Raw genomic sequence first — 21755 nt, 5'->3', positions numbered from 1 at the left:
AAAGAAGCTCCATAATTCTTTTGACTGTCGTAGAGTATGATTTCCCTCTTAGACAGAGTATCGTTATTTTATCGTACTGTATAAACTAAGGTGGGTATTTCATCTGCTCAAACGTCATGCCATTTTCAAGGTTCTGCTGGATCCATTTCTCCCTCTTTCAATCAAATTCCAAGTGTTCTTGGATCCAATTACGAATGTTTCCTAGCGGTTAGTATATCAGAATTTATCATCATTTAATTGCTATTAATTTTTCTATTTTGTCTTTGATTTCTTCTCTTACAATAATTTTTAAAATCTTAGGTTTTTTTCAAGAAAATTTAATCTTGTATGATTTCAGTTTCAGTATTTTATTTATTTATTTATTTTTTTTTTTCTTTCTGTTTCATTCACCGGTGATCTGGCTGGAATAGGGTAATGTTGTATGTTTTTTTGACTCCTGATTTCAATTTTAATTATTTCCAAATTAGGGTTATTGTTTTGATCCTCATTTTTCTTCATTCAGCTGTGAAAAGTAGAATTGATCACAAAAATAGCCATTTTACTTGATTAATTTGATTGATTACGAATTATATCTGAATTTGTTGACATGATTTGATAGATCAGTGGGTTTTAATTATTGTTGGAGTGCTTAAATTAAAAATCTTTGTCGTATTATTGATGAGTTATTGATTGTTGGGAAAGTAATTAATGTCAAATTATCAATTTGGTTTTTGTGTAGAAGGATTACATGTTACCATGATCACGGACCCATCAGCAAGTAGTTTTAGCTCATACAGCGAAACCGAATCGCATCATTTGCCTCTGATAAGTGGACTTCCGGATGACATTGCTTTGTTTTGCTTGGCAAGGGTTCCTAGGAAGTACCATACAGTTCTTAAGTGTGTTTCAAAGAGGTGGAGAGACTTGGTGTGCAGTGAAGAGTGTTGGGATTATCGCCAAAAAAATAACTTAGGCGAATCTTGGATATATGCATTGTGCAGAGATAAGAGTACTGATCAAGTGAGCTGCTATGTGTTAGACCCTAGCTCTTCTAGACAGGCATGTTGGAAGTCCATTTCTGGTATACCCCCTCGATGTTTAAAGAGAAAAGGAATGGCTTTTGAAACAATTGGCAAGAAGTTATACCTTTTAGGGGGTTGTGGTTGGTCTGAAGATGCTACTGATGAAGTTTATTGCTATGATGTGGCCATGAATACTTGGAGTGAAGCACCTTCCATGTCAACTGCAAGGTACATGCGCACCCTTTTGGCTTTTGGTGATGCATTTTATTAGTTAAACATATACCAGTATGTGATTGTGGATTATATGTTTCCATGTCCATATTATAACCTTGAACCAACATATGTGTTACAAATCCTTATGATGTCAGACATCGAATCCATACCCAAGATTTTTAATGTTATACTTCGTTTATCCATATAATGTGCTATGTTCTTCTGGTGTTGCTGATCAAAAGTTATGGTTTTGCTTTTATATGCTATGAGTGGATGGTAACTTGTTGAATATGAAAGCGACTGTCCTATAGTTCAATGGAAGAGAATTGAATAGAGTTGCTTTATTTCCTTGAGAGTGGTTGGATCTTCTAGGAGTTTCTTTGGACTCAATGAACCACTTATAATGGCCTTGTTAATTTGCTATCTCAGGCCTGATAAGAATTAGAGCTTGTTGAAAAGATCATGTTTGTATTTAGCATTTGGATTGCTTCCTGCCTTAGCTGTTGAGTTGAATATCTGTGCTTTATATACACAATTTCCGACTTAGTGACATATACAGAAAAGGAATGTTGGAAATTGAACTTATATTCTAGTTATTCTTTCAGGTGCTATTTTGGCTGTGTTAATATGGACGGGAAGATTTATTCCATAGGTGGATATGGTTTAGAGACGAGTGATCCACATTCTTGGGACACTTACGATCCTAGAACAAACTCTTGGGAATCACATTCAGACCCAAACATCATTCTTGACATAGAGGATTCTGTAGTGATGGGCGGAAAAATCTACATAAGATCTCGCACTTCAACCATACCACCTCATGTTTATATAGCTGTCTACGATCCATCGAGTGGCAAATGGCAACAAACAGATGCTGATATGGCATCAGGTTGGCTGGGCCCTACTGTAGTTTTGGATGATACAATCTATGTACTGGACCAGAGTTTGGGAAGCAAGTTGATGATGTGGCAGAAAAACACGAGGGAATGGATTCCCTTGTGTAGGCTCTCGCCTCTCCTTCCAAGACCACCATGTCAGATGGTTGCTATTGGAAGAAAAATCTTCATAATTGGCAAAGGGCTCAGCGCAGTTGTTTTGGACATCGGCAACGTTGGTAATGCGGATAGAGTGATAGCAAGCTCATCTATACCAAATTTTTCCTGTGATGATGATGTAATTTGCTGTAAATGTGTGTCAATCTGAATTCTTTTCATGTAATTCTACTCTGATGTTTGTATTTTACCATGGGACTTTTGGAGTCCTTGTAATCAACCAATTTCATATTCGTAATGGTAAATAATACAAAGTATTTGATGTTTGGGTTATTTAATTCAATGTTGGATCCTATATCCTCATTCAGTAAGGAAATTTGCTGCCTCTGAATTATGTTACTCGAAAAAGCAAGAAAATGGTGAATCATAATGTCTTCTCACCTGTGAACTTCCTTTCTTGCTTGGTAGTTACATCATACAAAATCGCAACTGAACCAAAGCTGTCAAATGATACTCCAGCGGTCCAGCCCTCTCAATATTATCTAAACTACTTTAATATTATCTTAACCACTTCGAGTTGGGATTGGCATGGAGAATAAGAGTATTTTATAAAATATGAAATAAAAACTAAAGATATAAGACATGAAATATATAAAGGGTTAGGAAAAGTGCGAAGCTTAATTTGGGACACGTCACACGAGTACATTGAGATAAGATAAAGGAAAGGGGAAAGAGTTATTCAATGACTAATGCAGCTTACCAACATCTAAACATTGCTATGGGGCTTGTAAAAAAAAAAAAAAAAAAAAAAAAAAAAAAAACATTGCTACAGGTAATGACATGCATACCAAAGTTTTGGTCATATATACAGGATGTTTTCAAAATCACCTTGATGTTGTTTTAACTACGTATATTACAAGTCAAATGGAGAAATAAGCAGACTCTTATATAGGATTAAACAGCATCGTTAGCTCAACAAATCAAATGATACCACGCCGATACAAGCCCTATTGCACGACGATCAGATAAAATGTCATGTGGAAGATCTAAGAATATCAAAATCAAAGCCATAAACCTGCAAAAGATATATCATACTTAGCTACCAAGAAAATTGAAGAAAATAATTAATAACCACCAAAAAACAACCTTGACAGTGGTATTGTGAAGAAATTGCAGGAAGGATCAAAGAAAGTACCTAAATTGGAAGAACTCCCTGAAAGCATCGTACAGCTCTCTCCTGCGGGGCATACAGGATTCAACAGTACGCCAGTACCAGGTGTTTCAAGGTATTTGGCAATGAACACACTGGTAATAGCTAAATGGTGAAGTGGAAACAACACAACAAAAAGAATGGGCTTCAAGCCTTCAAATAGATATAAGATTTTCCTCCACATGCTCAATTTCCAGAAAAAAAATATGAATTAACTAAATTGGACTAGCTTGTGACTCAATTACATAATGGAGATACATTTTTTTGTTATACAGCTCCCTGTCAGTGAAACCCTATTGCCTAGTGTCATAATATCATTGTACAATATGAAATTTGCTACCCACAACAATCCCTTACTAACTAGAAGATAAAGTAGGACAACAAAGTATATCAATTCTTTTTCCTTTTGAATACAGGATGAATGGTTTCATTGGAAGAAACAAGTTTGTCAATTCTAGAAATGCACTCATTCATCCTTTTTAAAACCTTGGGAATTGCAGAGATGTTACTAGAAATCTTATCTTTAAGCAATTGAACTTCATCAGGGGTTTTTTCACTGTCATCAACTTCTAACTGTGTACTGGAGTTACCATGGCTAGATCCTGCACCTGTAAACAGAAAAAGACGGTCGACACTCAATAGGGTGAACACAAAAGCTGGCCACAAAGGTAACTAAATGATAACAGACTTTGAAGCATGAGTGAATTAAAGAGGGGGGAAAAAAAAAAAAAAAGGAGAGAAACAAATATAGGACTATTTTTTTACAGTCTCTTATTTTTTCTTCTCGTATGTACAGAAATGGTGAAGCAAATATATGTGGATCACCACAATCAAAGGATTGCTATTAAAATAACAGCAGGCAAGCAACATAAACTGGAACCACACCCCCATACTAAACATTATTAGTACCTTCTCAACCTAATCTCATTACATGCAAATGGTTTGCTTTGAATTGTTTCATTGAGAAGTCATATAGCAAAGGCTACAAAATGCATCAGACATAACTTTCATAAGGCTAAAAAACCTGTTGATGAAAAATCCAATTTATTACTCATATATTCACTTTGTCAATATCTAGGATTTGGTAGCTACTAGGAAAAACTTTACTGCAATAGACAAGTGTAATATTGAGATATCATCTACCAAGGTTGCAAATGCAAAATGCATCAGGATTCAGGACAACTTAAAGAAGGCTAAAGATATTTTCCAGTAATATAGTTAATTACATAATCTCCTACTGTCAGAAACTCAGAGAGTACAGATTCGGGATAAATTAAGGGAGTTTTTTTTACGAGCGAAGATATCGAAATCAAAGAACACAAAAGGCATTTGATTTTGTCAACTCACTTTCATCACCACTCATGGCCAAATGTAAAAGAATAGTATAGTCTACTCGCCTGTCTGACACTCCGAACAGGGATAACAAAACCTTGAACCTAGCATTGACACTGTCTCAGGTTCTAGGCCAACTAAAGATTCATAGGGTGAAAGGCTAAGAACCAACAAATTGAATGGAGAGAAGTGCATATCTATTAACCAAGAAACTTAAACTTGGAGCAATATGCCCAAAGACTTAGTAGAGTGTGAAAATCCAGAAACACACTACCATGTGGTTTCACAGGATTGTACATGAACAGGAACAATACGCACCAATAACAGCTTATATAGGTCGAAAGCCATTTGTGAGGATTCTAGACTACCTACTTTGAGGCATAGTTCTTAGTCCACAATTAGGTGCATAATTACACAATGCTTAGAAAACATAAAATAAACAATAGGCTCAATCGAAACAACTCCAAACACTTTAATTATTCAATTATCCCTAATTCATTCAACTTTACACACATTCCCCTTGTCAAATTTCTTTGCTCTCTTCTCCTGCATCAAACAATGCCACGATGGCAACACAAAATACCTCAAATATCACAAAAGAGAGCTCAATAACTACATCCCCAACCCTACTACCGCACAAATTACTCACTCTTACCAAATATTCAGCAAAATGCAACCCTTTAATCGCCTACTAACCCTAAAAATCTTCACTTTCACAATTAAATTAACATTAAAGTTGAATTCAACTCCAAAAAGAACCTTCCCCCTAAAATTCAAACTCACTTTAAATTCAAGATCAAATTATCAACAAAAAACAATACTCCGTAAAAAATTTCAAACAAAAACCTACATTGTTCAACTGCAAGATCAAAATCAAAATCAAAATTCACAACAATTCCAGCACCACATTACACAAACCACAACTTCCAAAATTCAAACAAGTTAAACCAAAGCAAATAACAGTGACCTGAGTGGGGCCCGCAGGAAGGAGCGGGTTGAGAGACATCATCAAAGAGAGAGAAAGCAGGACGCTGAGAAGAAAGAACAGAAGCAAGAGACGATTTCAAGTGATCAGGCAAAGTAGATCTGTATTCTTCAACTTTCTTCGCCATTTCTTTAACTTCTTCTGCAAGCTTCACTGTTTCTTCTTCTTCAACTTCTTCTTCATCTTCTTGTTCTTCTTCTTCTTGGCGAGTTAACTCACCGATTCTGAGCTGGTTGTCCATTCCGGTGAATCACTCTCTATCTCTCTCCTCTTTCTCTCTCTTGTATCTACTTGGGTGACGTTAGGGCTTTCAATTTTCGCGAATTTTAGATTTTGATTTCAAAATTTTTGGTAAGCGCTCCTTCCTTCAGTTTTTTTTTCATCTTTCATTTCTAAAACTCAAATTAAATGTTAATGTTGATCTATTATGTTATTCCATTTCAAATATACAAACTTGTCTGGGTGGTGTAGTCGGTTATCACGCTAGTCTCACACACTAGAGGTCCCCGGTTCGAACCCGGGCTCAGACATTTTTTTTCCAAAAAAACCAAATTTTATGAGAATTATTTTGTCACCTTGTTTGGTTGACATTAAAAGATAAATCGAGGAAATTACAATTTTATCCTCAAAAAAAAAAAAAAAAAAAAAAAATTACAATTTTATGAGAACTTCAATGTCCCACAAAATTTACCATATAACAACTAAACGCTTTTGTGTAATTTATTTCCTACTTAACCAAATGAGACATTACTTTGAATAAATATAGAGATACTAATTAGTGCGTATGTAATTTTGCATTTAATCCATATGAGTTGTGAACTTGTGAGACCAATTTTCTAATTTCTAATTTCTAATTCCTAATTCAGTAAAAAAAAAAAAATTAAAAATTAAAAATAAAATAAATAAATAAATAAAAAAGAATTTGCAATTCCTACCTGACAGCTATACGAATACGACGTCGTTCCTAAGCCTCCTTTAACTACTGCTTCCCTCGGCATGCTTCTTGCTGTTTGCAGGTACTCTTGTAAAATAGCAATGCATTTCTCTCTCTTATATACTTTTGCTCTAATTTAGTGATAATGGCTGATCAATTCAACTTAATTTAACCAATTCTCATTCACTTAATTATCACTTAATCCTTCTCTAAATTAGCTAATCACTGTACTAATTATCAACACAAACATGAATTTTCTCACTATTTCAAACCCAAAACCCATCTTGAATCCACCTGTTCACTCTCCTCACCTCCCCAAATCATCAATTTCAGCTTTCAAATCTGTTTCTGGGTTTTGTAGTGTGCCCAAATGGGTGCTCAATTCACAAAGAAATACGGGTTATTTTACTAAACCCGAATTTGATTCAAAATTCAATAATGGGTATTTGAATATGGGCAAATGGGTATCTGGGGCATGTTTTAGTTATACAAATGGTGGTGATTTTGAGAGTGAAAATGAAGAAGAGGCATTTTATATGAGGAAGGGTGTGGAGCTGGCTAAACAGGCAATTGGGTGTACTAGTCCTAATCCTATGGTTGGTTGTGTTATTGTTAAAGATGGTCAGATTGTTGGTCAAGGATTTCATCCTAAAGCAGGACAGCCTCATGCTGAGGTAATTAATGAGTACTAATTGATCACTTATTTCGTCTTTAAAAGTTCTTCTTGTTTGTATGTTGATTGTCTCACTAAAAAAATGCTTAATCTTGATTATTTTCATGTATGCTTTATTGTGATGTAAAAGATAATTTTGATTATCCTATATAGTATTTTTTGTAAATGGAATGTGGTGTACTGCTAATTGTGTTCATAATAGTAATCCTGAAATGCTTGTTTTGATGGTCAAATCTTGGTTGGAGATTTGTTATGGTGCTTGTTGGATGTTATAGTTGTGTATGTGGAGAGTATACTTGTCTTATATTCGTCGTGACAGTTTTAGGTTCTGTTTGTAGTTTTTAATGATGTTTGGGTGATATTTTGAAGGTATTTGCATTGAGGGATGCTGGGGAACAAGCTGAGAATGCAACTGCTTATGTGACCTTGGAACCTTGTAATCATTTTGGAAAAACGCCTCCTTGTTCTGAGGCTTTGATCAAAGCCAAAGTGAAGAAAGTTGTGGTTGGAATGGTGGATCCAAACCCCATTGTTTCTTCAAGGGGGGTTAATAGACTTCAAGAAGCAGGCATTGAAGTCATTGTTGGAGTAGAGGAAGATTTGTGTAAGAAGCTCAATGAAGCATTCATCCACAAAATGATTTCTGGGAAGCCGTTTGTGACTCTCAGGTACATCTTATTATATCTTTTAGTGATGTGTAATGGTTTATGATTTGCACTGAGCAACATATGTACATGAATCCATGAGCTTACAATGAAGCATTCATCCACAAAATGATTTCTGGGAAGCCGTTTGTGACTCTCAAGTACATCTTATTATATCTTTTAGTGATGTGTAATGGTTTATGATTTGCACTGAGCAACATATGTACATGAATCCATGAGCTTATTGTTCTTACATTTTTATTTTTATTTTTGAATGGAGCTTATTGTTCTTACGTAGTTACATACAAGTATATAAATTTATAGGAAATATCAAGTTATGCATTATGTGTTTCCCTTTGGTGGTGAAATGGTTTTTTTCAGTCATGGTAATTTTTTTTTTACTAGCTAAAACATGGATGAGTGCGCTTTTAATATTACTTCATTTGTATAATTGTATTTCTAAATAAATGGTACATTAAAATTTTACTAGGTTTCTTTGGTTTGTCTTCACGATTACTTGCATTATTGGCTAATGGTTACTACTGACTGACTTGCAGATATACCATCTCCACAAATGCAGTGCTTTTAGATCAGCTGGGGGAAAAAGTCACCGAGTGTGGAGGATATTACTCTCAATTACTTCAAGAATATGATGCGGTAATACATGCAAACCCCCTGATGATCCAAGAGCAGTCATGTTTTGCATCACAAGAACCAAATGCCCGCCAACCTCAACACATTTTTATAGCCAAGAAATCTGATTTTCTAAACTGGAATCTCGATCTGCCTGTTGAAGCAGACTGTAAAGCAATTATATTTTCTGACAAAGAAGAAACTCTAGCCTCAGAGTTGTCTCAGAAGGGTATCGAAACAGTGGTTATGGATGACATAAGTTTGGATGCTATTCTGGAGTATTGTAGTAGGCAAGGAATGTGCAATGTATTGATAGATTTGAGAGGGAAGCTTGATGGGCTGGAAGAGATTTTGGAGGAAGGATTTCTAACAAATTCAATTCAGAAGGTGGTAGTGGAGGTTCTGCCTCTTTGGGCAGGGAATGAAACTTCTTGCTCGACAATGATGAGTGTTGCCCAAAGTAAAAGGTTGACGAACTTATCAACTAGGATTGTACGTGACAGTGTATTGCTCGAGGGATATTTTTGATGTTTATTCATTCTTCGATGATAATATTATGAAAATACACTTTACTCAGTTGCTGCATGCTCCTTACCCTCCTTAGCATCTGGCTGTGTAGAGAGCCAGAGAGATCAGAGATTGATGAGCTCAAGCTATTGCTTCAGAGTATACTTTTGTACTGCTGACAAAAAATTTCAATTTCTCATACAACAGAATTGTTTTAATATTGTGGGAATAATGAGTGTATTTACGCAGAACTCAACTTAATATATTTATTCCAAGAGTCAAATATTTTACAAAAAGAAGCACATGTGCTTTAACTACATATATACTGATATACAAATGACTACAGATCATTACTTTCTGTACATGTATGTCTACAAGCAAGACTCCTTGTTGGCTGTTAAAACCATCAAATGGCAGAAATATCCCCGTTCTATTATGTGATCGTCCCTTTGAGCTTTTATAACACTCTCAAATGATATTTTAGGAATAAAAATTCAGTTTACATTGCATCATCTGGGTGCTTGGAAGTTGCATAATAGTTTCAGTCGAAGGACTCTCATTGGGTATACTGAAGAGTGCTAGCATGCATAAGTTGGGAAAGCAGGCAAGTTCCATCAAATCTTATCACCCCTTGAGGCTGGCCAACCATTTGTGGAATGGTTGTTGTAATGGATCTTCCTTTTAGCGGCAACCTGCACTTGAATTGTCTTCTGGACTGCAATAGCTTCCTGAATGTTGGTACAAAGCACCTTGCACAATTCATCTAGTGGAAGCATAGGGAAGGGCTCTTCTATAAGTACACCAACCTACACAGATTTTGAATCAGACGTCACTATCATAAGCAACATCCCTATGCAGAACAAGGGGTGTATTCTATACTGAAGGATATGCACTATCACATATCAGTTTCAAAACAAGGGGATAGGGAATACCTCTTCTATGCAGAACAAAGATGTTGCACTAATAAACGTGGCAGGAATTACAATCCAGTGGCAATCATCCCATAGTATGACGGGTAATGTTAAATGCCAAAGAACGAGGAACCTTGAGGTCAGCCGGGTGTATGACAGAGGAATGGGTGTGCCCACTATTTGTTCACAAATACCAATTCCATCATGGAAACGAGATAACTTGGAATCCTGCATTTTTGCAAGTGCTTAATTAAGAACATGAATTTTTGAAAATATTACCATCACAGTTGTGTGGATCAAGGAATCCACCACAACATCCAAATCCTACAGCATACCTGTTACTTTGTTGAGACCACTTAACCTATTTCATCATAGTTCAGGAATATAGATGCATGATTCAGGGAGGGAAATTTACCAATGCGTTCCTCTTATGCTCCTCTAAGTTCAACAACTTGAGGCTCTGAGACATGAACTGAATGATGCAATGTGGCCGGTGCTTTGAACTGAGAACTACTGCTAGATCATCTGCTTCAAGGACACTTTGAAGATCTCGCCTAACATCGGAGTCAGAAAGCAAGTGGCACTGCAAAAACCCACATGTTCTTATTAACCACAGAAATCATACAGCACAAAGTAACTATCACCAAATGAAATACTCTATTTCTGGAGTTTCATGGTTCAGTACAAACATTGAGTTGCATTGGGTTATAAAAGCAGAAACAGGTTAATCTCCTTAACACAACCATCAATTCATCACTTAAATTCTCACTCAACCTACAAACATCAGAAGCAAGCAGAAGGGCCAAGGCCGGCGCCATAAGCTGATAAGGTCATACAGTTGTAATTACAATTTCAAATTAAGCTGAAAGATAAGAACATGAAAAATTAATACATAAGAAAGCAATAGATGATCAACCTTAAGGGCAATAGGAAAAGCCATGATGTACTGCAAAAGACTCCTCTTCATAACCCCATCATTCAAATCATCTGCATAAGCAACTACCTCCCTAGCAAGTTCACTAGCCCCAGTAATGACCTTAGTCCAAGCATGCCTCCCTTCCTCGTACCTCGAATACGAGGCCTCGGTTCGAAACACCAGCAGAAGGGCCAAAGCCGGCGCCGTAAGCTGATAAGGCAAGGTAGAGGCCCTCAACACAGGGAAAAATCCAGGCAACAAATTCATAGTCACAGCTGAATTGTACACAGAAACAATAACAGCCACAGAAGTGAAGAAAAGCACAGGTGGGACGAGAGAAACAATGACCCTTGAAGAAAGTGAAGACATTAGATGTCTTACATGCCTAAGAGAGCTTCTATGTTCAGCCCAATTTTGATGATTATACAAATTCCTCTTCTTTCTCATACCCTTTTCTTGAACTTCATCAGCCCAATCAGGTAAAGATCTCAAAATTGAGATTACGTTTAGAGGATTTTGGTGTTTTGGGGGGTTTTGGGGATCTGGGGAGTGTAAAGATTGGATTTTTAAGGAGAATTTGAAAGTGGGTTTTGAAGGAAGAGGTAAAGGGGAAATTTTGAGGGTGAATTTTGGGGTAAATTTGGAAGAAAAAGGTGGTTTTGAAGGAGGGTTTTTGGTTGGATGTGCAGAATTTGACATTGGAGGAATTTTTTTGGGTTTGAATGATAATCAGAGAGAATTAGGGCAGAGAAACTTGGAGCTCAAAGCTGGGGTTTACAGTGAGGAGAGGAGAGGAGAGGAAGGGGAAGATGAAATGGGTAGTTAGAAACCGTTGATTGTGTAATTGTGTTAGATTTTTTAACACGTTTACCCTACTACTCCAGTATATTCTTATTTTTGGTATGGGGTTCAAATGGAATTAAATTAAACAAAATTGGACACTTTATAGATTTTTTTTGTCCCTTCTACTCACCCCTGTCCAAAATGCCAAATTGCCAATATCTACATTTCTTTAGCTACTCGTAATTCCGTACATTATATATACATCCGGATGTATATATAATGTATATAAATTTTAACACTGTCTTCCCTTATTCCCTTTAATGCTGATCATAGATACTAAATTTAAGTGAACTTGTAAAATTAGCAAAATAACTTAAACTTATTTTTTTGGAAACACATTGTGAATGTGTGATTAAGTTGGTAAGGTTTACTTTCAAAAATAGTTTGTTAAGTTGGTAAGGTTTACTTTCAAAAATAAGTTGGTTAAAGTTGGAGAAAATATTGAATAAGTTATTAATTCTTAGAAAGGCTTCAATTTGGTAAAGAACATCATTAGCGGGTGGCTAGATATTTCTTATTTGATATAATTTTACAAACTCCGAGACTCCAATACATAATTTAGGCATACACATGTTTTGATCTTAAACTTCGATGCCCAACTTCTCCCAATTGATATCAAGCTAAGATTGCCTCATTTGATTAAGTTCTTACCTCAAATGTTAGAAAGTGTTTGGGTGTGACTTGTGTGAGAATCCCCTTACCTTTCACCCTACTCTCAAGTGTTTGAACTGTAAATGCTAGACCAAAAACTTGTGAGAGTTGACGTCTATTCATGATCGTTCTCCTTAAAATAAAAATTCTCAATTGACAGCCAATTTCATATTGACAAAGACTATACTAGTAAATACGTCAAACTGATGTAGAAGAATTCTGTATCACATTCTGACTTTGTGGGGAAGGAATAAAACACCAAAACTGATACAGCGTATGGTAAATACTATGTGAAAAGAACAATAAAATGACTGATATAACTAGTCAAAAGCAAACATAAAAAACACTTGTAATTAGTCTAATTACCAAGCCTCTATATCAGTTAATGACAGGAGTTCCTATACTGTAAATCTGTAATGCACCATAAGCTAAAACAGAAAACAAAAGCGGGATCCTGACACATTACATATATACAGACTATAGATTTCACTTGGCATTGCTCGACTCTGTCTTCCCAGCATCATTTTCCTCCTGTTTCTTCTTTGATCCAAATATGAACTCCTTTGCTGAACGTTCTGCTGATTGTATCTTATTCTTGATCTGCCATCAGTAAAAGTACCCAATACTATAAAATAAAATTATTCTTAACAAAAACAATGAGCCTAATAAACATAAGAGTAGAGAGAAAAAGGTTTATAGACACTCAAAAGAAGTGAGTAGAACTCTAAGCACAACAGCATGCAATTAGGAACACAAATCAGACTCTAGTCTAGGGATGGTTATGCATTGCATCACTCATGTCATAAGGTAGCATAGATAAACTTTACTACAAAAAGCAGTCATAAAATTTTGTTCTTTTATTTTTATGTTGTAAAGTTCATATCTCACAGAACCAGTGAACCACAACAGTTCTCCCAAATATTATATACAGGCCTTTACCTCTCTAGATGTTTAACATTTTATGTTTTCGTCTCAAGAGAGATTCTTACAAAGTTCCATAGGGCATAAAAAGAAATTTAATGTAAGATGGAAAGCTCTATAATAGTCCTAGAAACCAATTATTGCATTAACACAGGAGTTGCAATACAGATATATTATGGGATCTGCAGATTTGTCCTCCTGTACAGAAAACTACCTATTTCTTGTTTGACTAAACACAACTTGTAGTACATCTCAATCAAAAACCAACAAAATTGACTTTGAGGTGGTTAAAATGAACATCAAACGAGAACAAAAGCATCACAAAAGGCTCAAATTCATCGAGCACCATTGGCCTATTGTGGAGGTTTTGAATATGTAAGTTCCCCTTTGATTAGGGGATTGGATTGGAGAGTATCAAGCATTCATTCTAAGCAGCTGTCTACAAAAGATAAAGTGGCTCAATGCACAAATCATGATGAAGTGGAACCAATCAACAAGAGCAAGAGAAACAGGACAATAATGTTGTTATAACAGGAATAAACCTAAAAATTGACACTGCCAATGAATAATTTTTTTTACTTTCTAAAACATTGGCCAGTTTGTCACAGCATCATCAGCTATATGCCTATAGGGCTATAGCATGCAGCGAGGAGACTGTAACCTTCGTGTTACTCCCTTCGAAAAAACTGAAAGCATTCTTCTTCCCAGAAAATAGCAATTCAAAAGGATGCATATATATTCTGAGAACTAGGGCTAACTGCTTGAAACTGGCGCGATATTCAGGATTTAAGTAAAGCTGGAGCATGTTAAATGGAACCACTACACTCTAAAGAAATTCTCATGCCAAAATTAGGCAACTATCCAATTTCATAGTTACATAAATTATCCTGCTAAATGCAAGAAAGATAGCCCTTGACAATCTAATACTCTAACAAACCATACTATGCTCCTAAAATGCAAGATATATAACAAATTACTCCATACATCACTCAATCATGACTCATGAGCACCCACTTGGAAACCACAAGTAGAGCATTATCACCAATTTGACACTTCGGATTAAACCAAAAGACTTCCATAACTAGCCGAGTTCGGCCATCGAATTGAATCCACAACTGTAACCAATCCTTAACCTCAAGGCCACATAATAAGAGCACAAGCGGATATTACATAAAACCAAAGGAGTGACCCAATTCAAATATTCAATTCCAATCACAAAGTTCAAAATGAAGCTAAATTGACAGTCATTTTCAAGCAAAACATGCATTACAAAATTCAGATTCATTGTAACATATAAACCCATTTCGTTAACAAAACCCCAAAAGATCAAAGCTTTATCAATTTTCCCCGTAAACCAAAAAAAAATTAAAAATAGAATCTCAAATCATGGAAGTAATCAATTATTAATCACAGCATATAACAACTAATTTATCTACAAAGATCAAAAAATTACATCTGGGTATCATATAAATTGCAATTTCATGACCCATTTATCTATAATCAACAGAAAATTACAAGAAAATGGGAAAGAAGAGGGAGCTTACAGGGTCAAGAACATTAGGTTGAGGACCATAATCAGCGGTTAACAGTAAGTAAGCAGCAACACAAGTCCCAACCATGGTTGTGCGTCGTATAAGCTTGTCTGTGTTGGGATTCATCTTCTCTCATCCGATTTTCTTCTTCTTGCTCGGCAAACATGCTAGAATAATGTGGAAGGCCAACTCCATATAAAAGGTGGACCAAGTTTAGTTTATTTTAAAATTACACTAAATTAAAGTAAGATAATTATTTCACACAAAAAAAAATGATGATTAAGCAATATCACATATTATTAACATGGAGTCATTATTTTTGTTCGTCTTAGAGAAATTTTTTTTAGAAAAATTAACTAGAACATATCTGTGTCAAATGGCAATGCACAAATGTATTAAAATAATATTGTAATACGGAGTACAAAAATAAAATCTTTATTGAAATCACTATAAAATGTTTTGTTGCTTGATTGTTATTGATTGAAGATAATTTTTCCCTTTATTCTTGTTTAATTAACTTTTTTTTTTGGCCTTTTATGTGGTATAGCTTGCGTGGCAATGATAGCACGCCAAAAAAGTGCATTTTGGATTTTGCTCTCCTTTCATCCAAGTAGCTTTCTAACTTTGTTATCAATTTTTACTATGAATGTTTGTAAACATAAATTGTGCTTCTTTTTTCATATCAAGTTGAATAATGAATTTGGATACTAGTGAATAGTTACATAAAATTTGGATACTAGTGAGCAGTAACATAAAGATTGAAGCTTTCATTAATTACGTAGGTAAGATTCTTCTTTATTGATGCGTATCAGTACATTAAATATTATTACCATAAACAATCATCTTGTCGATAAATTTAGGTAACATTTGTATTGATTTGAATCTTTTTACTTTTTCCTTCTATGCAATTACGTGAGCATGCTAATAACTTTCAAAATGTTCAATCATTGAATCCTTGTGTATTACTCCCTTCGCCCCAAAATATCTGGGAGTTGAGATGGGCACATAATTTTAGGAAATTTTGAATGAGATCGTACCCTTTAATACATTTGTTTGATGTAAAAAGATTCTTTTTTTTTCTTTTTTTTTAATGTGGTTGAAATTGTTTTCCAAAAATCAGTGGGCCAGGGAAGAGTAGTGGAATATAGTTTATAATTATATAATGGTCACATGCTATATTTAATAGCGTGTCAGTTATTCTGAGACAGACGAAAATGAGAATTGTATCAGTTATCTTGGGACATATGGAGTATTGTTTCGAGGGAATTGATGAAGTGAGGAAATATGCATATTTGATACCATCAATGTTATCAAATTTAACTAAAGGGGTCGTGAATCAAAACTATATGTTGAAGTTTTGCATGAACTCACATACACCAAGCTTGTTTGTTATATCGAAAATGATATCCAAATTTAGCTTGATCAAATCAGACTTTATAATGATCAACTATACACCTATACCTCTCTTTCACTTCTTTCAGATGAAATTTTGATTTTTAGTCCACGAAATTTGAAAGACCAAGCTCAAAGGCCTGGATCAAAACTGATAACTACAATAGTTGACACAAGCGTTTTCAACTCCTAATAAGAGTGATACGTTTTCTTTAGGATATTGATATAAACTTTTTTAGAAGATTTCTTCCCTCAGACCAAATTGTCATCTACAACCATAATACTCAATTATGCGAAGTATCACTATCTTAAGGAACTAACAAGTGATTGATTTTGCTGATCATTTAGATTTAGCTAGCTCAAGTCAATGCTATTTGCAGTCATATAGCTATCTTATTTCACGTGTTCATTCAAAAGGATGCTTTCAAATTTCAATAGATCGAGTTGATTATGGACCAAACAACTAATTTTATACTGACAAAAATTTACCCTAATGTCAAGTTTTAACAACCAATATTTAACTTAACCTAATTTAATAAAGCGGACGAATAACGATAAACCATCGTAAGATTAGAGTCTCCGATCTAAAATTTGGTCGTCTTACAACCTCGACGACGACAACAACAATGACAACGACAACTACAACAATAAAAGAAAATCCCGGCCAGAAACTAAAATAAGGGAATTCAAAGATCTGGAAGAGTAGGAGACTAGGAGTTGTGAGTCTGAGAATTCAAAGAGACCAAATTAAATACAAAAACCCCATTAAAAAAAAAAAAAGTCCCAAAAACACTGAAATTCGTTTTGAAGAAAACTCAAGAAATAGAAAGAGAAAATTTACCGATTTCAAAGGAGAAAAGAGAAGTGAAGAAAAGAGAAAAAGAGGGGAGGGAAAATTCAATGGCGTCTTCAACTGTACAATCCATAGTAACCCCTTCAACAACTACTACTACTACTCCATTAACAACAACTACAAATCAAAATCAAAATCAAAATCAAAATCAAATTCCAGTAGTTCCAAATCTCCCGCCACAATCTCTACCACCTCTTTCAAATAATTTCAATCCGAAGAAGAGACCTCTTGACCATGCTTATCTTCTTCAGAGTTCTCCTTACTTTAAGATGCGTGCTTTTATCAGAGACCTTCGTCCCCTTTTTCTTCAGGTTTACTCTTCTTTACAATTTTTAATTTTATTTTATTTTCTGGGTATCGTTTAATTTCTGGAAATTTGAATCTTTTTTTTTCTTTGAAGTTGCTTGCTTTTCTGTTTACTTTTACTTTCCAATTGTTAATTTTTGTGGGTTGCTTGTTTTGTTGATTTGTGTAAAGTTTGAATCTCTAGGTTTTTGTTTTAACTGTTCCTCCGACTGGGTGTTGCTTGGATTTCTGTTTTCTGCCAAAATTTGAAGTTTAATTTGTTTTTAATCAAATTAAATTTTGTGGGGCGAATTTTGTTTGAGATTTTTATGGGTTTAATCTGCAAAAAAAAAAAAAAAAAAAAAAAAAAAAAAAAAAAAAAAGTTGATTGCGTCAAAGAAATGTTTATCTTCCCTAATTGCGTAAAGGTGCATGAGCGAGGGTGTAGTTCTTGATAGTGTGAATGGAATTGGATTATTTCGCAATTTTAGGTTTGTTTGATTTTTGGTCATGTTAATTATTGAAATTGATTATTGGAGTTTTAATAAGATCATATGAATTCAATGTGGATTCAATGAGCTAATTTAATGCTTTGTATCTGCTGAGAATTGATAATCAAATGTTCGTGTTTGTTTATTAGTATAAAGTCTATTTAAGTATTTACAAGCCATAAATTCAATGGTCCGAGTAACTTAGCTTGCATTTTTATTCGGAAAAATTCTGAATTGAAACTCTAGGTACAAGATGCAATGCATATCTTTCCGAGGAAGTGTTTTTTTTCTACTATATTAGTCTAATTGCAAATCCGGATTTCTGAGGGTTTGATGTGGGTACAATCCATGATTCCATGCCATTGAGGATTATTTATGATGCCTATTCGTGAATAATTTGTTTTTGCAAGCTTGCGGCTACCCCTTGATTTGAGCCGTTCTTTTTGTGATAATCCATACTTCTGGTTTGCACGAGTATTAGATATTTTACTGTCAACCAACACTAACCTCCACTTTTACAGTCTATTTATTTTCGTGTAATTGACATAATTAGGAAATAATTAAAGCGTATCCTGTTTATGATTTCCTTTCCTGAGCTGTTTAATTGAATTAGTGGTCATGACTGATGAAGTTACCAAAGCTAGGAAAGGTGTAGCAGAATTGGAAAGAGAATTAGATTTTATGATGTATGTGTAGATATTACTTAATATGAAATGGTCGTGGCCCCATGGGTGTACTTGTAACTGAACCTTCCATTGATGTCCATTAGTACTCGTTGGTCAATTTTATAGCTCATGCTCGTTTTTGGATTTTCTGATCCAGAAACTGTTATGAGCAATTTTTTCATGTTAACAAATTTCTGTCCAACTTCTTTAATGTTAGTCAAAACGAATATTAGATCAACCACTGCGGATAAGAGTCTCTCTTCTTTTCTTTGTTGAATGAATTTCTTTCGAGGATGCTACGGATTTTTTGTATGGATGTGTGCTGGCTGCCTTGACAGAATGTTTTTCTTTTTGTTTTGTAGTTAATCATCATAAGTCCTGTAGAATATGATGTACTCTGTTAGGTTTATCACACCCTAATCCTCAGTGATTCTCTTGGTGAGAGCAATGCACCTCTCTAACCTTGTTCTTCAATATACTCCCTAAAGAGTTATTGAACTGGTTGTAAGTTGATTTGTAGTTTGTTTTTCAATATGATATTTGAACTTGAACTCTTTGACACTTGAACTAGACTTCTGATAAAGAATACATGATATACAAGGCCCTTGAGATGAGGTCTTACCATTATACCTGTTGCCTCAGATTTAATTAGTACTGTGATACCAGTTTGCCTCAAAAGTTTTTATCATAGATCCTTTTTTTTAGTGTGCTGATAACTATGTATGATCATAATAAGACACTGATGCCTTTTCTTTTCTATGTTGAAGGTTCTCCGTGCCCCTGACTTTCAAAACTGTGAAGCTGCCCGCAAGATCCAAGAAAGTATGATAAGCTCTTCATCTTTAGCTCAGATGTTAAAAGTTTAGCCTGTGCAGTAACTATTTATGTGCTGTATGCAAAGTATTCAATCTTGTTTGCCTTTTGTATCACTTGCTTTGTTCTATCAAATGCTACTGCAGACTGCCTTTTTCTCCCTCTCCCCCTTTCTTGAGGTGACTTTGGTGGTGAAGAAGTTTGGAGAGGACCCTAAAGATAGGTCCTACTTTGGTAGCTTAAACCTTATAATACCATTAACGTTGGTCTCCAACTCTTTACACCTTAAATAAAATGAGTGTTCACACCTTTGCCTTTCTTCTGGGTGATGAGTGTTCTAGACAAATTTTGTAGACTCACACTTTTGCCTTACTTTTGATTAATGAGTGATCAAGACTTTTATTTTCCGTTTTAACAAGTTTGTAACTTGTTTCTTTCTTTGCTGACCACTTGCTACCTTTGGTAAATCTTATGAAGACTTATTAAATCAACTATAAACTTGCAGAAATGACGCTTATGGTAGAGTTATGTAGACACCAGACAGCGGAGAAGGTACTGTTAGCTAAGTGCAACAGCGGAGCAGGAAATTTAGATTTCACTAGCGAGAAACAGGGAGGGCCTGTGCAGAAGCCTGCTGATCAGCCATCACAAGAAAAGCGCTTCCCAGTAGGAAATAATCTTGAAAAGCCAACGCATGGCAGTACCCGGATCACGGGAACTTACATTGTTGGTGGTTCCGCATTTGGCTGGAATTTCATCACATTCCATGGAACTAAACCTGAGTATTATGGCAGAACCAAGGAGTCATTTCGGGCTGGTAAATGAGTTATTTTCTCGACTGTTGGAAGGTTATGGTGTCTTATCTAGGGCTACTAATATTGATCAAGCCAGCATCTGTACTCTAGTTCTTCCATCTTTTTTTGGTGGGTCGAATTTTTGAAGGCTTGCTCCCTTTTTTTTGTCTTCTTCTTTGGATCTAGAAACTAGCTCTCATTGCTAATCTTTTGTATATTAGGCTATCAACTTGTGGAGTGTGAGTTTCTATTTAGTTGCTGTAGGAGTTAAATTTGGCGACTTGGTTTGTTTTAGAGTGATCTGGTTTGAATATCCTCATCAATTTGGTAAATGGAGTAATTGCAATTTATAATTTGTAACCTTTTTCCTACCAAAACATTTTCTTATTTATTTTATTTTATTTTTAATTTCCCTTCTTTTAAATCACAATAATCTTAGATATCTCCATATAAGTACTTGGTAGCGATTATGGCAAGTTAAGACTTTTTATTCTCTTCTCATTCCTTCTATGTTAGGGGCATGCTTGGATTGGGGGTAATATATTAAGGGGTTGTAAAAGTCAAACAAAGAAAATTAAATGTAAATGAAGATACTGTTAAAGAGGATGAGATGGTGATGAAGGAAAGATAGTACATGCTAGTGGTGGCATGAGAAAGAATGGGCGATTGGAAGATTATTACCCTCATAATGGGGATAAAAGTTACCCACCACCACACTAGGATAACAATTGGGGGGGTGTTAAATATCGCCAACAAAAATTATCAAAACCGCCAACTTTTTAAGCGAAATGTCATTATTGCCCTTACTAAAATAAACCCAAACCCATCTTTCTCCTCTTTCTTTTTTCTCTCTCATCAACAACCCCTCAAGATCCCCAAGTACCACCACCGCCGCCGCCACCACCACCACCACAGAGACAACCGGCATACCAGTCAACGGCGTTCAAGAGGTGGCGGTGCGTACATGGCTGACGATGGGGACATGGCCGGAAACCGAGGAAGGAGGTAAGTTTGCTGATTAGCTTTTTGTTTTGAATTTAAGTTTTTTTTTTTTAAATTCCGGTGGCTGGTAACCAGGGCTCAAAACCGGTTGACCGCCACCGGTAACCGGTTTTAAGCGTCGTTAGCCAGCAACTTTTTTTTAAAAAAAAACTTTTTTTTTTTTGATTCAAAACTTATTCTAATTAATTGTTATTATTATTACAAAATAATTATAATTAATTTTATTACTATTGTTGTAGATAATTATATTGATTAACTGTTATTATTCTTGGCAATCTGGTGTAGATGGTGGTGGTTGACGCGGTAGTTGTGGGTTGTAGTGGTCGACATGGTGGCGTGGGTGGTACCGGTGGTGTGATTGGTGGTGGTTGATGTGGTTGCTTTAGAAGTGGTGGATGGAAATCATGGAATGAAGTTAAGAGAAAGAATATGGGGAAGATTTAGTAAGGGCAATGTTGTCCCTTTACTTGAAATGTTGGCGGTTTGATAAATTTTGTTGGCGGTATTTAGCAATTTACTAACAGTTACCCCCGAAATGAGGATAATCCTCTCTCCCTCATTG

The 21755-nt window shown here is 35.3% G+C and overlaps 5 protein-coding genes, 1 long non-coding RNA gene and 1 other non-coding gene across 8 annotated transcripts; 4 read left to right on the top strand and 3 right to left on the bottom strand.

The window, feature by feature from the left end:
- The first annotated feature begins 54 nt into the window (after positions 1-54).
- LOC145585713 (F-box/kelch-repeat protein SKIP4-like) lies at positions 55-2529 on the top strand. Of its 2 annotated transcripts, none has more exons than XM_081642423.1 (3): positions 55-207; positions 719-1229; positions 1820-2529. In XM_081642423.1, exons 1-3 carry the CDS (start codon positions 117-119, stop codon positions 2415-2417), a joined length of 1200 nt encoding a protein of 399 aa, XP_081498549.1. In that variant the 5' UTR covers positions 55-116; the 3' UTR covers positions 2418-2529. The 2 variants fall into 2 exon arrangements, with proteins under 2 accessions (XP_081498549.1, XP_081498550.1); XM_081642424.1 differs by having other exon boundaries at positions 180-207; positions 722-1229.
- A 521-nt stretch (positions 2530-3050) lies between these two features.
- LOC145585712 (uncharacterized) lies at positions 3051-6057 on the bottom strand. The gene is made up of 3 exons (XM_081642422.1): positions 5716-6057; positions 3402-4024; positions 3051-3281 (listed from the first exon to the last, which is right to left on the bottom strand). The coding sequence occupies exons 1-2, from the start codon at positions 5972-5974 to the stop codon at positions 3807-3809; spliced, it is 477 nt and encodes a 158-aa protein (XP_081498548.1). The 5' UTR covers positions 5975-6057; the 3' UTR covers positions 3051-3281; positions 3402-3806.
- A 132-nt stretch (positions 6058-6189) lies between these two features.
- TRNAV-CAC (transfer RNA valine (anticodon CAC)) lies at positions 6190-6263 on the top strand. The gene has a single exon. It is a non-coding gene; the product is annotated as a tRNA-Val (tRNA).
- Positions 6264-6840: 577 nt separating this feature from the next.
- Positions 6841-9364, top strand: LOC145586790 (riboflavin biosynthesis protein PYRD, chloroplastic-like). The gene is made up of 3 exons (XM_081643712.1): positions 6841-7341; positions 7710-8008; positions 8542-9364. The coding sequence occupies exons 1-3, from the start codon at positions 6916-6918 to the stop codon at positions 9143-9145; spliced, it is 1329 nt and encodes a 442-aa protein (XP_081499838.1). The 5' UTR covers positions 6841-6915; the 3' UTR covers positions 9146-9364.
- On the bottom strand, positions 9365-11815 carry LOC145586791 (voltage-dependent chloride channel 1, chloroplastic-like). Its single transcript, XM_081643713.1, has 4 exons — positions 10952-11815; positions 10451-10618; positions 10057-10263; positions 9365-9930 (listed from the first exon to the last, which is right to left on the bottom strand). Exons 1-4 carry the CDS (start codon positions 11648-11650, stop codon positions 9739-9741), a joined length of 1266 nt encoding a protein of 421 aa, XP_081499839.1. The 5' UTR covers positions 11651-11815; the 3' UTR covers positions 9365-9738.
- A 921-nt stretch (positions 11816-12736) lies between these two features.
- Positions 12737-15241, bottom strand: LOC145585711 (uncharacterized). Its single transcript, XR_014100711.1, has 2 exons — positions 14911-15241; positions 12737-13045 (listed from the first exon to the last, which is right to left on the bottom strand). It is a non-coding gene; the product is annotated as an uncharacterized LOC145585711 (long non-coding RNA).
- A 1729-nt stretch (positions 15242-16970) lies between these two features.
- On the top strand, positions 16971-20599 carry LOC145585710 (uncharacterized). The gene is made up of 3 exons (XM_081642421.1): positions 16971-17454; positions 19352-19406; positions 19903-20599. Exons 1-3 carry the CDS (start codon positions 17191-17193, stop codon positions 20220-20222), a joined length of 639 nt encoding a protein of 212 aa, XP_081498547.1. The 5' UTR covers positions 16971-17190; the 3' UTR covers positions 20223-20599.
- Positions 20600-21755: the final 1156 nt, after the last annotated feature.

Source organism: Chenopodium album, chromosome 16 (assembly GCF_948465745.1).
Source record: "Chenopodium album chromosome 16, dcCheAlbu1.1, whole genome shotgun sequence".
Classification (NCBI taxonomy): Eukaryota; Viridiplantae; Streptophyta; class Magnoliopsida; order Caryophyllales; family Amaranthaceae; genus Chenopodium; species Chenopodium album.
The sequence above is the reverse complement of the archived record's forward strand: the minus strand, read 5'-3'. Positions and strand labels throughout refer to the sequence as shown.